This window comes from Histomonas meleagridis, assembly GCF_020186115.1.
Source record: "Histomonas meleagridis strain 2922-C6/04-10x chromosome Unknown scaffold_61, whole genome shotgun sequence".
Lineage (NCBI taxonomy): Eukaryota > Parabasalia > Tritrichomonadida > Dientamoebidae > Histomonas > Histomonas meleagridis.
In genome coordinates, this window is record NW_027150931.1 from 1,555,288 (window position 1) to 1,571,738 (window position 16,451).

At 24.4% G+C, this 16,451-nt stretch overlaps 4 protein-coding genes across 4 annotated transcripts; all 4 read right to left on the reverse strand.

Annotated features, from left to right (window-relative positions):
- Window positions 1-4,492: 4,492 nt before the first annotated feature.
- Window positions 4,493-5,014, reverse strand: GO595_010522 (Ras family protein; the record flags this gene model as incomplete). The annotated part of the gene is made up of 1 exon (XM_067913210.1): window positions 4,493-5,014. The coding sequence occupies one exon, from the start codon at window positions 5,012-5,014 to the stop codon at window positions 4,493-4,495; it is 522 nt and encodes a 173-aa protein (XP_067769260.1).
- A 5,733-nt stretch (window positions 5,015-10,747) lies between these two features.
- Window positions 10,748-11,020, reverse strand: GO595_010523 (uncharacterized protein; the record flags this gene model as incomplete). The annotated part of the gene is made up of 1 exon (XM_067913211.1): window positions 10,748-11,020. The coding sequence occupies one exon, from the start codon at window positions 11,018-11,020 to the stop codon at window positions 10,748-10,750; it is 273 nt and encodes a 90-aa protein (XP_067769261.1).
- A 1,982-nt stretch (window positions 11,021-13,002) lies between these two features.
- Window positions 13,003-14,736, reverse strand: GO595_010524 (UBA/TS-N domain containing protein; the record flags this gene model as incomplete). Its single annotated transcript, XM_067913212.1, has 1 exon — window positions 13,003-14,736. The coding sequence occupies one exon, from the start codon at window positions 14,734-14,736 to the stop codon at window positions 13,003-13,005; it is 1,734 nt and encodes a 577-aa protein (XP_067769262.1).
- A 489-nt stretch (window positions 14,737-15,225) lies between these two features.
- On the reverse strand, window positions 15,226-16,341 carry GO595_010525 (DNA replication factor Cdt1; the record flags this gene model as incomplete). The annotated part of the gene is made up of 1 exon (XM_067913214.1): window positions 15,226-16,341. One exon carries the CDS (start codon window positions 16,339-16,341, stop codon window positions 15,226-15,228), a length of 1,116 nt encoding a protein of 371 aa, XP_067769263.1.
- Window positions 16,342-16,451: the final 110 nt, after the last annotated feature.

Below are 16,451 nucleotides of genomic sequence, written 5' to 3' on the forward strand. Positions count from 1 at the left end.
TAATTAAAGAAGGAATGAATAATGAAACCCTCATTCTTGATTCAATTACCACAGGTAATTTATATATTGTTCAATATTTTCTTAAAATAAAATCAATTTCTTAAAATTATCAAAAATTACAAGTTTTTCAGGGAATGAAGAACTTATAGACTTCCTTATTCATAAAAGATATATTAACTTAAAAAAAGATGTTTGTTAATTTTATTGAATATTTAATAATTTTTTTTATTATTTCATAATAATTTTTACAATTTTTTTAATTTTTTTATTGAATTTTTTAAATGCATCTGAAAATGGTTATATTGATATATTTAAAATACTTCTTCATCAAGAAGGAATAAATATTAATGCCAAAGATATAATTTATATGTTTTATTTAATATTTGAGAATAATATTTAAAAATTATTTAAATTATTTAAAACAGCACTTATTTATGCATCTGAAAAAGGTTATGTGGAAATCGTTAAATTACTTCTTGAACAAGAAGGAATTGATATTAATGTTGAAAGTATTTTATTGTTTTGCTTAAAATTTATTTTAATAATTTTGGAATATTTTAAAATGACTTTTAAAATTTGATTAGATAACTTATGACAACATTTATGTATGCAGCTAAATATTATCATATAGAAATAGTTAAATTACTTTTGGAACAAGAAGGAATTGATATTAGTAATCAAAAAATTAATCTGTTTTATTTTTTATTTATTTTAATATTATGGAATTTCAAAATAATATTTCATAATTATTTTAATTATTTTATACTATACTTACATGAACATGTGATAATTGCTCAATAGTAATCTTTAAATTACTTCTTGAACAAGAAGGAATTGATATTAATGCTAAAGACTATATTTATTATAATAATTTCGTATTTCAAAATAATATTTGGAAAATATTTTAATTATTTAAAACAATACTTTTATGGGCATGTGAAAAGTGCACAAAAGAAATCATTAAATTACTGATTGAGCAAAATTACCGATATTCAAATCAAAGATTATGTTTTTGAGCGTTGTAAATGTTTCCCATTCGTTTTGAGATTTCTGATTTGTTGTTGTCTGCTTTTGGTGCATTTATAACTGATACTTATTATTGAATTTTGGGAATATTGATCACTTTTTCTAAATTCTGCTTTTTAACGGTCGGATATTTGCGGATTAATTTTTATTTTAAAAGAGTTTAATATATAGTATTATATAGAGAAGTAATTTTACTATATTCTTAACTTCCTGAAGTACAATAGTACTTAAATTTGTTATTAAGAATTTAAAAGATAAATAAATAATAACCATATACAATTTTATATGAAACTAATAATTAAGAATTTGGTATAATAAAAGAAATGAATTATTAAAAAAGATTAAAAGCAAAGCAAATAATTTATCTTATTTTGGAACAAATATATATTTGTTTTATTTAATTTTAATAATTTAATGTTTCAAAATAATATTTTTTTTTAAAGACTTAATTAATATCAATAAATCTTTTGTGTTAAATGAATAAAAGATATTTAATTATAAATTTTAAATTTTGATGAAAAAATTCAACATTTGTCATTGCGGTTATAGAAAAGTGACGACCATTTTTTTTCTTAATAAAAAAAGGGAAAGAAATGAGTAATAATCCATTATATACATATAAAGTTGTAGTAGTAGGGTCATCAGGAGTTGGTAAGACAGCTGTTGTTCAACGTTTAATTGAAAATGTATTTAATGTTGATAATCAAAGTACTATTGGAGTTGAATTTAAATCACATTGTATCACATTTGATGATGAAACGGTACGATTAAGTATTTGGGATACAGCAGGTCAAGAACGATTTCGTTCAGTTTCTAAAGCATATTTTCGAAATGCAGTTGGAGCAGTATTAGTATTTTCACTTGATAGTATTGATACATTTAATGATTTAGATAGTTGGAGTAATGATCTTAACAAATTATCTACACCTAATGCAGCCATAATTTTTAATTGGGGAATAAGTGTGATCTTAAGAATGATCGTCAAGTTAGTGAAAGTGAAGCATTAGCATTTGCTGAACGACATCATATTGAATATTTAGAAACTTCAGCCAAAGATAATACTAATATTGGAGAAACATTTGTTCGTTTATCACGTAAAATTCATGAACGAGTTAAACGAGGCGAAATTCAAGGTACATTTCAAGTACCTACAGCACCACCACTTGATACGCGATCATTTTCTACGAATAATACCACAACTAATAAAACATGTCCATGTTGAAAATGAACAACACAAATGAAACATTCATTCATACATTAATAAATTTGGAAATATTTAATATTTTATTTTTGCTCTTTAACCAAATTCGTTTTTGTATAATTTATATTTGGCAAATGTTTTTTGCTTCAGACAAACCTTGTCAAAAAAGAAAAAACTATTGAGAAGCTAACAAAATCATATAAATTATTGATTTTTAGAATTTCTCCACATTTTTTGAGTTTCATATTCTGGTGAATGCCCTTAATCAAAAATTTTATAAATAACATATGCTGAAAAAGAAAGAGAATCAAAGATTTATGATGAATCATTAATAATACATTATAATATATTTAAACCTACATATCTGTTGAAAGAATAAATAAAATAATATTGGAGGGGGGAAAAAGGGTGTACATTTTAGAATAAGGATATTTTTAATAAACTCAATGGTCAGAACAATTTTTTTATATCACATTCCCAAAACTACCTGGGGATTCCCCGCCTTTTTTACACAATTTTTTTGCTACTAAAATTAACAAGGTTTGTCTGTAGCAAAAAACGATTCCCCTGATATTTGTTTGCCTAAATTTTACTCTAAGCACTGCTTTAAGGAACTGTTGTAATGTTAATTATTCTATGATATGGTCAAAAATTATCAAAAATGCATTATTTAGTATCTTTTCCATATCAAACAAACTTTGAGAAAATAAAATTTCCTATTTAAATGGAAGAGAGAAAAAAAAGCATCATTTCAATAACAAAAAAGTTTATTAAAAAACTATCTTACTTGGAGTATGAAAATGCTACAGAATTTTATAGATTTTTTCAAAATTTATTAAATGAATATGATAATAAATTAATGAACGATCAAGATGATTACATTAACAAATTAGAAAATAAAATAAAATCCGCTAGGAATAATTTTTGCTCTATTGATTATCAGTCTACCTTACAAAAACGCGAAATAACAATTCAATTAAATGAAAAAATCAAAGAATACAACCAGCTTAATCGGAAAATCAATAACGTTAAATCTATTAATGCTAAAACAGATGCTTTTAATAGTTTTTTAAATTTAAATTTATTAAATGATCAGCAAATTCCAAAAAACAAAATTCATATACCCACTTCATCCACACCAAAACCTACTTCCAAAAATACAAGCATTGGTTTAGCTCAAGATAATATCATTTCACAATACCAATCAGAATTAGAAAATATCAAATCAATCATTTCAACAACTCACAACAAAATTCTTAATCACAAAATCGCTCACTACAATGCAAACATTAAATTTTTATGCAAGCAAATCACACTCACAAGGCGAGCTAATGCACGTTTAATGTCATCGCTCGATTCCGTTTTGGAATTGCTCAACATCGATGCGAATTCTTTTACATTTGATTCGACACCTAAACAGATGTGTGATACATTTATTGAAGTTATAAAACGTCTTAATCTTTCTGAGCTATTGAACATCGGATTAAAGAGAACAAATGTTATTTCGCATTTAAAAAAATTACAAAAAGAAAAAATACAAAAATTCAAAGAAAACATAAAAAATGAAATTCGTATATCACAAATTAACCAAAGTATACTCAGCGACAGAATTAAAATCGCTAACGCTATGATAAATTATAAAATGAAACTGAATTTTTATGAAAATGTTTAATCATTTAAATAATCATAAAATGTGAATAAATATAAATTGTTGTATAAATAAATGTTAAATAGATGGACCTTTTATCTTTTATTTTGAACAACTTCTACATATTAAAATAAGTCAAAATTGTCTACTGAAAGTTCACATCTGTGTTTTCATTTCAATAAAATTTCATTTAAAAACCACTGCAAATGTAAAATATATTCATATAAAAGAATAGAAATATCAATTTAATTGAATATCAAAAACATGTGTATAAATCGAATTTTATCTATTTTCATATTTATATCATTATCTTCTACACATTCAAGAATTTTACAAATAGAATTATGTTTTTTAATAAACAATTTGTTTTTGAAAACCAACAATTGAATACTTTATATCTTTCGAATGTAATTAAATTTATTGATAGAAAATTAATATCGCATAAAAAGAATATTAAATATTTCCAAATTTATTAATGTATGAATGAATGTTTCATTTGTGTTGTTCATTTTCAACATGGACATGTTTTATTAGTTGTGGTATTATTCGTAGAAAATGATCGCGTATCAAGTGGTGGTGCTGTAGGTACTTGAAATGTACCTTGAATTTCGCCTCGTTTAACTCTGTTCATGAATTTTACGTGATAAACGAACAAATGTTTCTCCAATATTAGTATTATCTTTGGCTGAAGTTTCTAAATATTCAATATGATGTCGTTCAGCAAATGCTAATGCTTCACTTTCACTAACTTGACGATCATTCTTAAGATCACACTTATTCCCAATTAAAATTATGGCTGCATTAGGTGTAGATAATTTGTTAAGATCATTAATCCAACTATCTAAATCATTAAATGTATCAATACTATCAAGTGAAAATACTAATACTGCTCCAACTGCATTTCGAAAATATGCTTTAGAAACTGAACGAAATCGTTCTTGACCTGCTGTATCCCAAATACTTAATCGTACCGTTTCATCATCAAATGTGATACAATGTGATTTAAATTCAACTCCAATAGTACTTTGATTATCAACATTAAATACATTTTCAATTAAACGTTGAACAACAGCTGTCTTACCAACTCCTGATGACCCTACTACTACAACTTTATATGTATATAATGGATTATTACTCATTTCTTTCCCTTTTTTTATTAAGAAAAAAAATGGTCGTCACTTTTCTATAACCGCAATGACAAATGTTGAATTTTTTCATCAAAATTTAAAATTTATAATTAAATATCTTTTATTCATTTAACACAAAAGATTTATTGATATTAATTAAGTCTTTAAAAAAAAATATTATTTTGAAACATTAAATTATTAAAATTAAATAAAACAAATATATATTTGTTCCAAAATAAGATAAATTATTTGCTTTGCTTTTAATCTTTTTTAATAATTCATTTCTTTTATTATACCAAATTCTTAATTATTAGTTTCATATAAAATTGTATATGGTTATTATTTATTTATCTTTTAAATTCTTAATAACAAATTTAAGTACTATTGTACTTCAGGAAGTTAAGAATATAGTAAAATTACTTCTCTATATAATACTATATATTAAACTCTTTTTAAAATAACCATTAATCAGCAAATGTCCGACCGTTAAAAAAAAAAAAAAAAAAAAAGTGATCAATATTCCCAAAATTCAATAATAAGTATCAGTTATAAATGCACCAAAAGCAGACAACAACAAATCAGAAATCTCAAAACGAATGGGAAACATTTACAACGCTCAAAAACATAATCTTTGATTTGAATATCGGTAATTTTGCTCAATCAGTAATTTAATGATTTCTTTTGTGCACTTTTCACATGCCCATAAAAGTATTGTTTTAAATAATTAAAATATTTTCCAAATATTATTTTGAAATACGAAATTATTATAATAAATATAGTCTTTAGCATTAATATCAATTCCTTCTTGTTCAAGAAGTAATTTAAAGATTACTATTGAGCAATTATCACATGTTCATGTAAGTATAGTATAAAATAATTAAAATAATTATGAAATATTATTTTGAAATTCCATAATATTAAAATAAATAAAAAATTAAAACAGATTAATTTTTTTGATTACTAATATCAATTCCTTCTTGTTCCAAAAGTAATTTAACTATTTCTATATGATAATATTTAGCTGCATACATAAATGTTGTCATAAGTTATCTAATCAAATTTTAAAAGTCATTTTAAAATATTCCAAAATTATTAAAATAAATTTTAAGCAAAACAATAAAATACTTTCAACATTAATATCAATTCCTTCTTGTTCAAGAAGTAATTTAACGATTTCCACATAACCTTTTTCAGATGCATAAATAAGTGCTGTTTTAAATAATTTAAATAATTTTTAAATATTATTCTCAAATATTAAATAAAACATATAAATTATATCTTTGGCATTAATATTTATTCCTTCTTGATGAAGAAGTATTTTAAATATATCAATATAACCATTTTCAGATGCATTTAAAAATTCATGAAAAAATTTGAAAAAATTGTAAAAATTATTATGAAATAATAAAAAAAATTATTAAATATTCAATAAAATTAACAAACATCTTTTTTTAAGTTAATATATCTTTTATGAATAAGGAAGTCTATAAGTTCTTCATTCCCTGAAAAACTTGTAATTTTTGATAATTTTAAAGAAATTGATTTTATTTTAAGAAAATATTGAACAATATATAAATTACCTGTGGTAATTGAATCAAGAATGAGGGTTTCATTATTCATTCCTTCTTTAATTAAAAATGAAAGGATATCAAAATTACAATATAATATACATTTTTTTCCTAATTTTTCCAAATTATCTATTTCAACAATTTTATTTTCATAAATATAATGAAAAATTTCATTTCGATGAAATTCAATTGCTGTTTCATATGCATCTTCAAATGATGAATGATTTTGTTCACATAAATGAATAATTTCTTCATTTCCACTTGCAATTGAATATTTACCTGCGTTTTCTACTTTTGCACCATTCATAAGTAAATATTTAAAACATTTTTATTGAAGAAAAAAATGCTGCATAATCAATTAAAGAAACATTTTCTTGATTAATAAATGAACATCTTTTATAAAGTGATGGTTCAATTTTTTGGTTAAAATCAAAATTTGTTTGTGATGAAACTTTTTGAAGTTTTTTGATTTCATCATTTCGAATTATTTCGCAATTTCATTTGGATTATGTCCTTCTTTAATTAATTTCTTATGTAATTCCCAATCATTCTTTGATAACTTTTCATAATTATATACAAATTGCTTTACAAAATCAATATGATTTGATTCTTTTATTTTAATATTTTTATTAATTTCATTAATTCCATGTTTTCTTATTAATTCAATATAATTATTAATATTTTCCTTGTGAATATAATGTGAAAAATATAAAGATATTGTTTTACTTTGAATAACATTTGGTTTAATCATCGAGTTTTTACACATTATTTCAAGAAGATAATTTGTTTCTTGATTATTTATAGAAAATAATAATTGTATAAATATAGTAATAACATTGTGATTTAATTTATCTTCAATATTTCGTAATAAATCAAAACATAATTTTTTCATGTTCTTGTTGATTTGAAATAAAATATGAATATATAATTCGAGATAATATTAAAATATAAGAATATGATAATTCATTTGAAAAATAATTTAATAAAGATTTAACTGTTTCATCAATATTATTTTCATTTAAATTAAAAATGATTTCTTCAAAATTTTGTAACGTTTGAAGGTTGTTGTATTTTATAGTATTACTATGAGATAATCCCATCAATAAAAAATTTAAATTCAGCTTTTGCAGTTAAAATTTTATGGAATCTTAGACCGTTTATTAACGGAATGAGAGCCCGATATCGGAGTTTGATTGAATTGTTATTAATCGTTCTCATTCAATCTTTTCTTTGAATAAAACTAAATTAAATTTAACTTGAGCCTTATTTCGATTAAAACAGTGACGATTTTTATTGATAACTTTCAGATTCTCCAGGGGTTTATTGCTTGTTATAGCTTTTGTTTCAAAAAATTAATGAAACTTTATTAATAATATAATTATTTTTTTTTATTTTGATTTTGATTTATATATGATAAATATAACAAATTACAAATAACATTTAAAAATGTTTCTGAAAAACATTTATCATAATAATTTAAAGAAGGTTCAACAAATATTTCAATATTTTCATTGAATAAATTTATAATTTTTTCAAGAAATAAGTTTTAGTAATGTTTGTTATATATATATTTGAATTTTTTTTCTTACTTATTCTTTATATATTGTTTTCTTTTCATTTTCGATTTCAACTCAATGCGAATGAGATGGAAAAGCCATTTTACATTTTTGTGCTTCAAAATAGAAATTATTATAATATTTATTCAATGAAGAAAATATATTTTTATTATATTAAAATTCATTAAGCTAAATATTTTTGTATCCTTTTTTAAAATTATATATTTAATAAATGAAACATTTATTTAAAGAATTATTATTAAGCAAACACAAACAAATTTTTCATTCATTTGTAATAGATGATAATATGAAAAATTGAATAAATATTTTATGTCATGAGAAATTTGAAAGCTTTTATCTTTTTTTGTGTTTTGAAAAGTTTATGGTCGTTTAAAAAAAAAAAGATGAAAGAAAACAAAAAAAAGAAAGAGAAATTTATGATAGAAACTAATAAATTAACCAAAATGATAACATTAACAAGACCAGAAATATCATCGAAAGTTTCGAAACTTTATGAAAAAATACGAGAATCTTATTTCAAAAATGACGAAAATTATTTATTAAAATATATCACCAAACTTTATCTTTATAGTGTTAATGATTATCTTGATATTGATGAAACATTTGAACGAAATAAAATTCAAGATATTTTTTTTCAAGTTTTAACAAATAATTATAAAGAAGAAATTCAAGAATCAATTATTACATTTTATTGTAATATTTTTCAACATTCACATAATATTTTAATTGAAAGTACTGTTGAAAAAGGATTTGTTAATATTTTAAATAAATTTATTGAAGATAAAGAAGAATATTTAATTCCATCAATTTTACAATGTTTTATTAACATTAATTATAATTCAAGATATTCACGTGATAAAATCATTGAAGTTCTTAATTTTGAAACATTCCAAAAATTATGTTCTTTCACAAAACAAAACAATACAAAAACATTCGATTCAATTAATTTATTCACTTTGTCTTTATCCAATTGAACGAACTAAATTTGAAATTCTTTGTAAATATATACATCATTTTATTATTCAATGTTATAATAAATATATACCAACATTAATTAAATCAATTCAAGAATTAATTAAAAACAATTTTCAATATTTGAAATATTATTTAGAAAACATTATAATTAATAAGTTAACACCGATTCAATATTATGAGAAATTACTTCAATATGAAATTAATGATGAAGAACTTAAAATTAAAATCATTCAGTCTATTATCGAATTATTTATAAATATAAATTTAGAAGAAAATATTAAAATCGAATTTAATTATAACTTAATAATTGAAATGTTATTAAATAAACATTTTCGAGTTTTGTTTCCTTTGTTACGTTTTTTATCGAATAGTTTAATTAAAAAAAGATATTCAAGAAATTTTAATTGATTATATTGAAGAATATCATTTAATTCAACGAATAATTGAACTTTGTAATGATAATAACATTTATATCACTATTGAATCAATATTTCTATTAACGAATATTCTTCGATTTTGTAGTATTAAACAATATCAAATATTATTTGAACAATATAATGAATATAAAGAAAAAAACAAAGAAACGAAAAACATTATCGAAATTTTAATATCGACATTTGATTTAGAAAACGAAGAACTTATTGAAAACTCATTAATTTGTATATATAAAATGTATCAAATTGAAGAAATTTATAAAATTAATTATAATATTAAAGAAGAAATATTACAAAATAACATAATCGAAACTATAGAAAATTTACTTGAAAGTGAAAATGAAAATATATCAAAAAAATGCATTTTTTGTTTAAAAAAAATATATTTAATAAAAGAAAACCTTTTTTTTTTATTGTAGAATAAATAAATTAAAATATATTTTTTTTTTAAAGTTCTTTTATTATTTCATTATCTTTAATATTTTCTTTAATATACGTCGAAATATTTAAATAATCCATCGGACCTTTATAATATTGAGTTTCTTTATCTTTAATTAATATAATTTGTTCTTTATTTAATATTTGAAATTCTTTAAAAATTGTTTTATTATGTGTATAACCAATGCGAAGATGTTCATTTTGAAAATTATTACTAATTGATAACCAATAAATAGGTGGCTGATTTCGATTACTAAATAAAATAACACTATTTCTTTCATCATTTAGCCAAGAAATATTTGGCGTTTCACAATAATTTGGAATATAACTAGTACACGCTTTAATAAATGTAGATTCACTTCTAAAGAAACTAAAATGTGTAGAAATACCTTTAGAATGAAAAATTAAAAATGTTGGAATTGATGTTATTCGAAACCGTTGTGATAACTTTGGATTTCGTGAAATATCTATATGACAAAATGTAATCATACCTTCAAGTTTTTTAGATGCTGATATAAATCCTGGATATGATGCACGACATGCTGGACATTGTTCACCATGAAACATTACAAAAAATACTGACGAATTTTGGCGATTATCTATGATACGTTCAAAGTTCTTATCTGTTAATTCTATCACTGGTTTTGGAAATAATCGAATCATAATACATTTTTTGAAGAAATAAATATAAAAAAACATTTTCTGAATTAACGTGCGAAAAGTGGCAAAATCAAAAAAAAAAAATATTTTTTATTAATAAGGATTATAATAACGCAATTGTTGTTGTGTAACTTGTGGTAATGGCCGAGCAAATGTTTGTGTAATTGATTGTGTAAATGTTTGTGGAACTGGCCCATAAAGAATTTTTGGAATACCTAACAAAATTGATGGATTTTGTTGCATTTGTGTTCGTGGTTGTTGCTGCTGTGATTGTTGTGGAATTGGTTTCCATGCTGGAATAACTAGAAGATTTCCATTTGGTGCACGAAAAGCTTCGTTTTCATTTTTACAAATATGAACATCCATTTCAATATTAAACTCTTTTGGATTCATTGGATATGTCTCATGAACAACAAAATTATGTGGAAACCATTGCAAAGGAAGTGAAACTCGACATAAAACTTCTTCTTTTTTATTTTGATTTAGAATTGCAATATTAATCATGTTTTTACCTGTTGCATTCGAATATGGTAAACTAAATATACTGTTCGTTAAAAATTCATTTTCAAAAATTAAAACACTTTCTTGTGAATAATCTGGTGTCTCACTTAAATTAACTCGAATGATATAATGATTATGTTTATGATGTTGAATCCCTTTGATAGAATTGACTTTAATGAAAATACTTTCCATCATTTGTCAAGAAAAATTTTGTGATTTTGACCGTTAATTAAAATCATTTTTTTTTTTTTTTTTAAAATATATCTTTTATTTAAAAATTATGTAATTTTTAATTCTACATCTTTAAAAAAACATTCATAAAAATTATTAATCAAGGAATGATAAATAAATTAACATATCATCAAATATATAAATTGAATAAAATTATACTATATAGATTTCAATAAATCTTAATATGCATAAATGAATTGTTTTTTTTTTTTTAATTTAATTCTAACTTAAAATTGTTTATTTTATCATTTTGAATGTTAAACAAAGTTTGTCAATTATCATTTTTTATTCTGTATTTTTTCAAATTTGTTACATGGAAAATTTAACCAGAGATCATAGTGAAAAAAATATAGAACTTTTAGATTATAATCGAAAAGAATTAATAATTTTAATGCATACGAATTTATATGAAGAACAAATTCGTCAAGTAAATATTTTACTTTCTAATTTAAATTTAATGGATGAAGATGAATTAACATTATTTTTTTCAGATTTTCCTTATTATGAAATGTTTAATGTTTTTAAAAGAAATCTTTCATTTGAAGGAAGTTTTAAATTTTTAAAATTAATTTCATATTATATTACAGATAATTTTAATAGTGAAGAATTTATGAATGATAATGATTTAAATATATTAATATCATTCTTAAATAATTCATTTACCGCAGATGATTCATTTCAAATTCTTTATTATATTTGTGTTACATCAGAAGAATATTGTTTAATATTATGTACACAATATCAAATATTAACGAAACTTAATTTTTGTAACTAATTCATTACGAAATAAAATTATATTATATCTTTGTACATTTCGACATGAAATTAATATTTATCCATATATTTATGATTTAATTCATTCTACAGAAGAAATTGATTTAATATTTGGTATTAAATGTGTTATGTTTTTGAAAATTAATGAAAATTTTTGAAATGTTTTTTAATTTAATTGTTGAAAATTTAATGATAATATATGAAAATATTCAAGAAACAGAAACGAAAGTAAATTTATTTAATCTTTTATCATTATCAAATCATTTATCTAATGATATTAATATATTTCTTATGAATATTCTTCAAAATAATAACGAAATTATAGTTTTTTTAAAAGTATATTAAATATTTTTATAGTTAATTCAGAAAATTGGAAAGGAAATATTAATAATTTTGAAATCTGTAAAATAATTATAATAATGTTAGAAAGGAATTTAACATATGATATTAAAGTTTTGTTTTTGAAATCAATTTTAATATTTTATGACTTTATAAAATGGAAAAATGAAAAAATATTTCAATTATTAATTGATTTTTTAGACGATAAAACATTTACATTTCGATGTATAAAGTGTATTGAAATAATGTTAGCAAATGGAAAAGAATATCTGAATACATATTCACAATATTTTTATGAATTACAAAATATTATTTATGAATTAATGACAGAAGTTGAATGTGATGAAAATACATTTGAAATCTTTCAAATAGTTCTATCATATATCGAATGAATACATAATTTTGAACATTTCTGCATTCACATTCTTAAATATATTTATAATTTAATAAAGATACAAATTATACGTTGATAACTTTTACATATTTTTTAATTTTATTATTTTTTAGTTTATACTTTGATTCATTTGATAATCAAGAACAGAGCGAAGTGACGGAACGTTCTTTGGCGGATTTTTCTTCACGTCCACTGAGAACGACCCTCCGACCATAACGAACCTGACGACGCACGCCTCTTCGATAGTGAGCGTGTACGCCCACTCGTTGCTGTGCGAGTCCATGCGCCCTTTGACAGACTTCTGCTGCATTGTTCCGTCTTTGTTTCGCACTTCGTATTTCGCTGTTACTTCTTTTCCAATTGGTAAATTCGCGATTTCGCACAACGAAATCACCTTCAAATTTTTGCCCAATTTCGAACTTCTGTAATTGTTCTCTTTCATCTGCGAATATCCCCACGATGTGTTCGAGTCCTTCGCAAAGTATATACCTTTGCCGTAACAACTACCATTCGCTTGCAAACTCGTTCCTGACGCATTCACAAGTCCGTTTCGAATGATCGAATGCCAGCGCTCTGCGTGCGAACCGTGGAAAAGATAAATACTTCCGCCGAACTGCTGCTTGATCGACTGGAACGCAGACTCAGCTTCAGAAGAAGAGACAAGCGCCATAAACTGCGCGCTGCCTTTGAACATCGGAATTTCCATTTCTGGTGGAAGTCGAATTAAATGCGATCGACATGACAAAAGAATCCATCGAACAAGCTGAAGACCACGTTTGCTAATCGCTTTCGCAAGCTGTTGATCATTTTCATAATTGGACATGTCGTCGCACGTAGGAAGGTAATGCAGAATTTCTTTGATTTCATCGCGCGTGAAATCGTTCGGATACGGTGTGCAGAACTTTGTGTCGTACGCTGCAGAAAATAACGAAATCAATAAATCTGCTGACGAAACATCGCGTTTAATCTCTTGAATGACGGACAAGCCAATCCCAATCGTAGAAAATTGAAAATTGCAGAGCTTGTTGTCGCAAACAGATGGCTTAAGCCCTTTGGAGATCGGGCGGCGGCACAAGCAGCAGTGGTCCTGGAGATCAAAGAGCGTTTCTGCTAATTCTAACGCAAAATAAAGTAATGGGTTTTGATGATATGCTGCAAAATCACTCGGCTTGGCTTCGTCGGATGCGCCGGGTAACAATTCGCCCGTGCGCATAAGGTGAAGTGCACGCTCATAATTATTATTACATAACGATAAGGCACGCCGTGATTGTGAATCACTTAGATGCTCTTCGGCACAAAGCTTTTCAACTAATGCTTTGTTTGGATGCGTAGAACTACAAAGTGTAAACTTCGAACATTGATAATATTCACGTGGTTTATAATCTATAGAAAAGAAATCTTTGACAACATTCTGCATCAATGCTTTGCCTGGAAAAACTTCTCCATATACTGGATGATGAATATGAACAGACTTAGGCGCAAAATCCCAGCGAAAATTATTTAATTCAAGTTCAATTGTTATCAAAATTTCTGAACTAAGAAACCCATAAACACATTGAAGTGATAATGGTAAAATAAAACGCTTTAAATCAAATTGAATGGTATTATTAGGGCCTAAAACTGCTTCTGACTCATAAATAATGGCTTTAAATGTCTGAACCATGCCAAGAAGAGTAGTTTCTCGTGGATCAACATCGTCTGCTTGAAAGTCAAACTCAATGCTATTCCCTGCATCCATTTCAGCATCTTCTTGAAATCCATCTTCATAAAACTCTTCTTCATAATATGCTTGGTCATAATTTCCTTCTTGATAATAATCTTCATAAAGTTCTTCTTCTTCCATTTAATAATTTTTAAACATTGTCGTGCTTTCAAAAAGTCATATAATTTGACAAATGGAAAAAAACAATAATTTTTAAAATTTTCCACAAATAAAATTAATTTTGCTAATTAGCGTTGAACTTAAACCGAAGAAACAAAATTTTTGATTTGAATCCCATCCAAAAATATTTTGTGGTCCGAAATTAATACTCAATAGTAAGAGTGTTACAATATTAACACTTTTTTATGAGTTTCATATCTTACATAAGGCACAATAAAGTTTTTGAAAGGATTAAAAAAATTCTTTTTGATATTATATAAATTTCAAAAATTTCGGCCCAGCATCTTTTTAGCTTTTATCCCATATCAGAATAACTAAACCAATAACAATAACCATAGCTGTAACTGGTACAAATATGCTTACTGCAATTACTATCGCACAATTTGACTTTGGCGTGTTTAATAACGACATTATCCATAAAAAGATTTATTCTTTTGAGTATTTATTAAATCAAACAATTTCATATATCGCGTGGTATAAGTTACCGCGAATTGATTGGAAAGTTTTTTGTCCATCAATCTTTATGTATTCTCTGTTTGATATTAAGTGTCTCGAAAAGTATCCATTACATTTTGATATGAGATCATTCACTAAATTGTTTATTTGTGTGTTATCCATTTTTTGAAATGCTGGATTTTTGCGCGCTGTATTTATAATATCTTGAACAGGAAGTGTTTTCTTTTTTTGTGTCGTAAATGTAATATTCATTACATCAGCAAGCTTTAAAAGATCTTCGTTTCCTCGGTAACTTGCAATTTCAGATAACGCATTTAGTTTTTGCGCCTTTTCTTGAACCATTTTAGCAACAGCAAAATAGGAATTTAAGTTGGCGCATGACTTTGGAACTTCGTTGGCTATAATTGATTGAGTTGATGGACATTGGACAGCAGATATTGAAACTCTTTTTTCAACAAGTGGTTTGAGTGCATCGAAAACATTATATTGCTGTTGTGTTTGTGGTGGAGAAATTTCTATTGGCTTAATATCAGGAACAGAATCTAATTGAAAATGATGATGCCATTGATATATTTGTGCAGGAGCTTTTTCCTTTATAGAAATTAGAAATTTATGATGATATATTTTCACATGCTCCACAAGCTCATTGTAAACAAACCCAAGGATTTCATCAATTTTCTTATTTGAAACAAAATTCAAATAAAGCTGATGTGGAAGATTTCTACGTCTATCTTCTTTCCATTCAGGAATAACTGTGTTTTCCGGAAGAACACGAAGAGACCTACCTAATGTCTGTTGGGTATAGGAATGTTTTGTTTCTCTTTCAACAATTTCTCTTACTCTTGAAAATGTTGTTACTTGTTTCCTAAGTCTGAGCATTGTTAGAGCTGAAATCATTGAGTTGGTTTGGTTTCTTAGAACCTCGAGTTTTTTTGGTAATGGTAAAGGTGGAAAAGAAACATTTGATTTTGGTATAGTTTCAGTAGTATTTAAAAGAAATCCGAATTTTTGATCTGCATCTAAGTCATCTATATTTGTGGTGACTGATAAAGGCTTTATTTTTGATATTGGTGCTAGGCGATGAATTGGTTCTCTCTTTTGTTTCTTCATTCAAATATAAACGAACGCCGGACGTTTAGAAAAAAGCGGGGATTATAACGGTCTCGACAATATAAAAACGTAATGAAATTTAAAAAACATTTAACATAATTTCTATTATA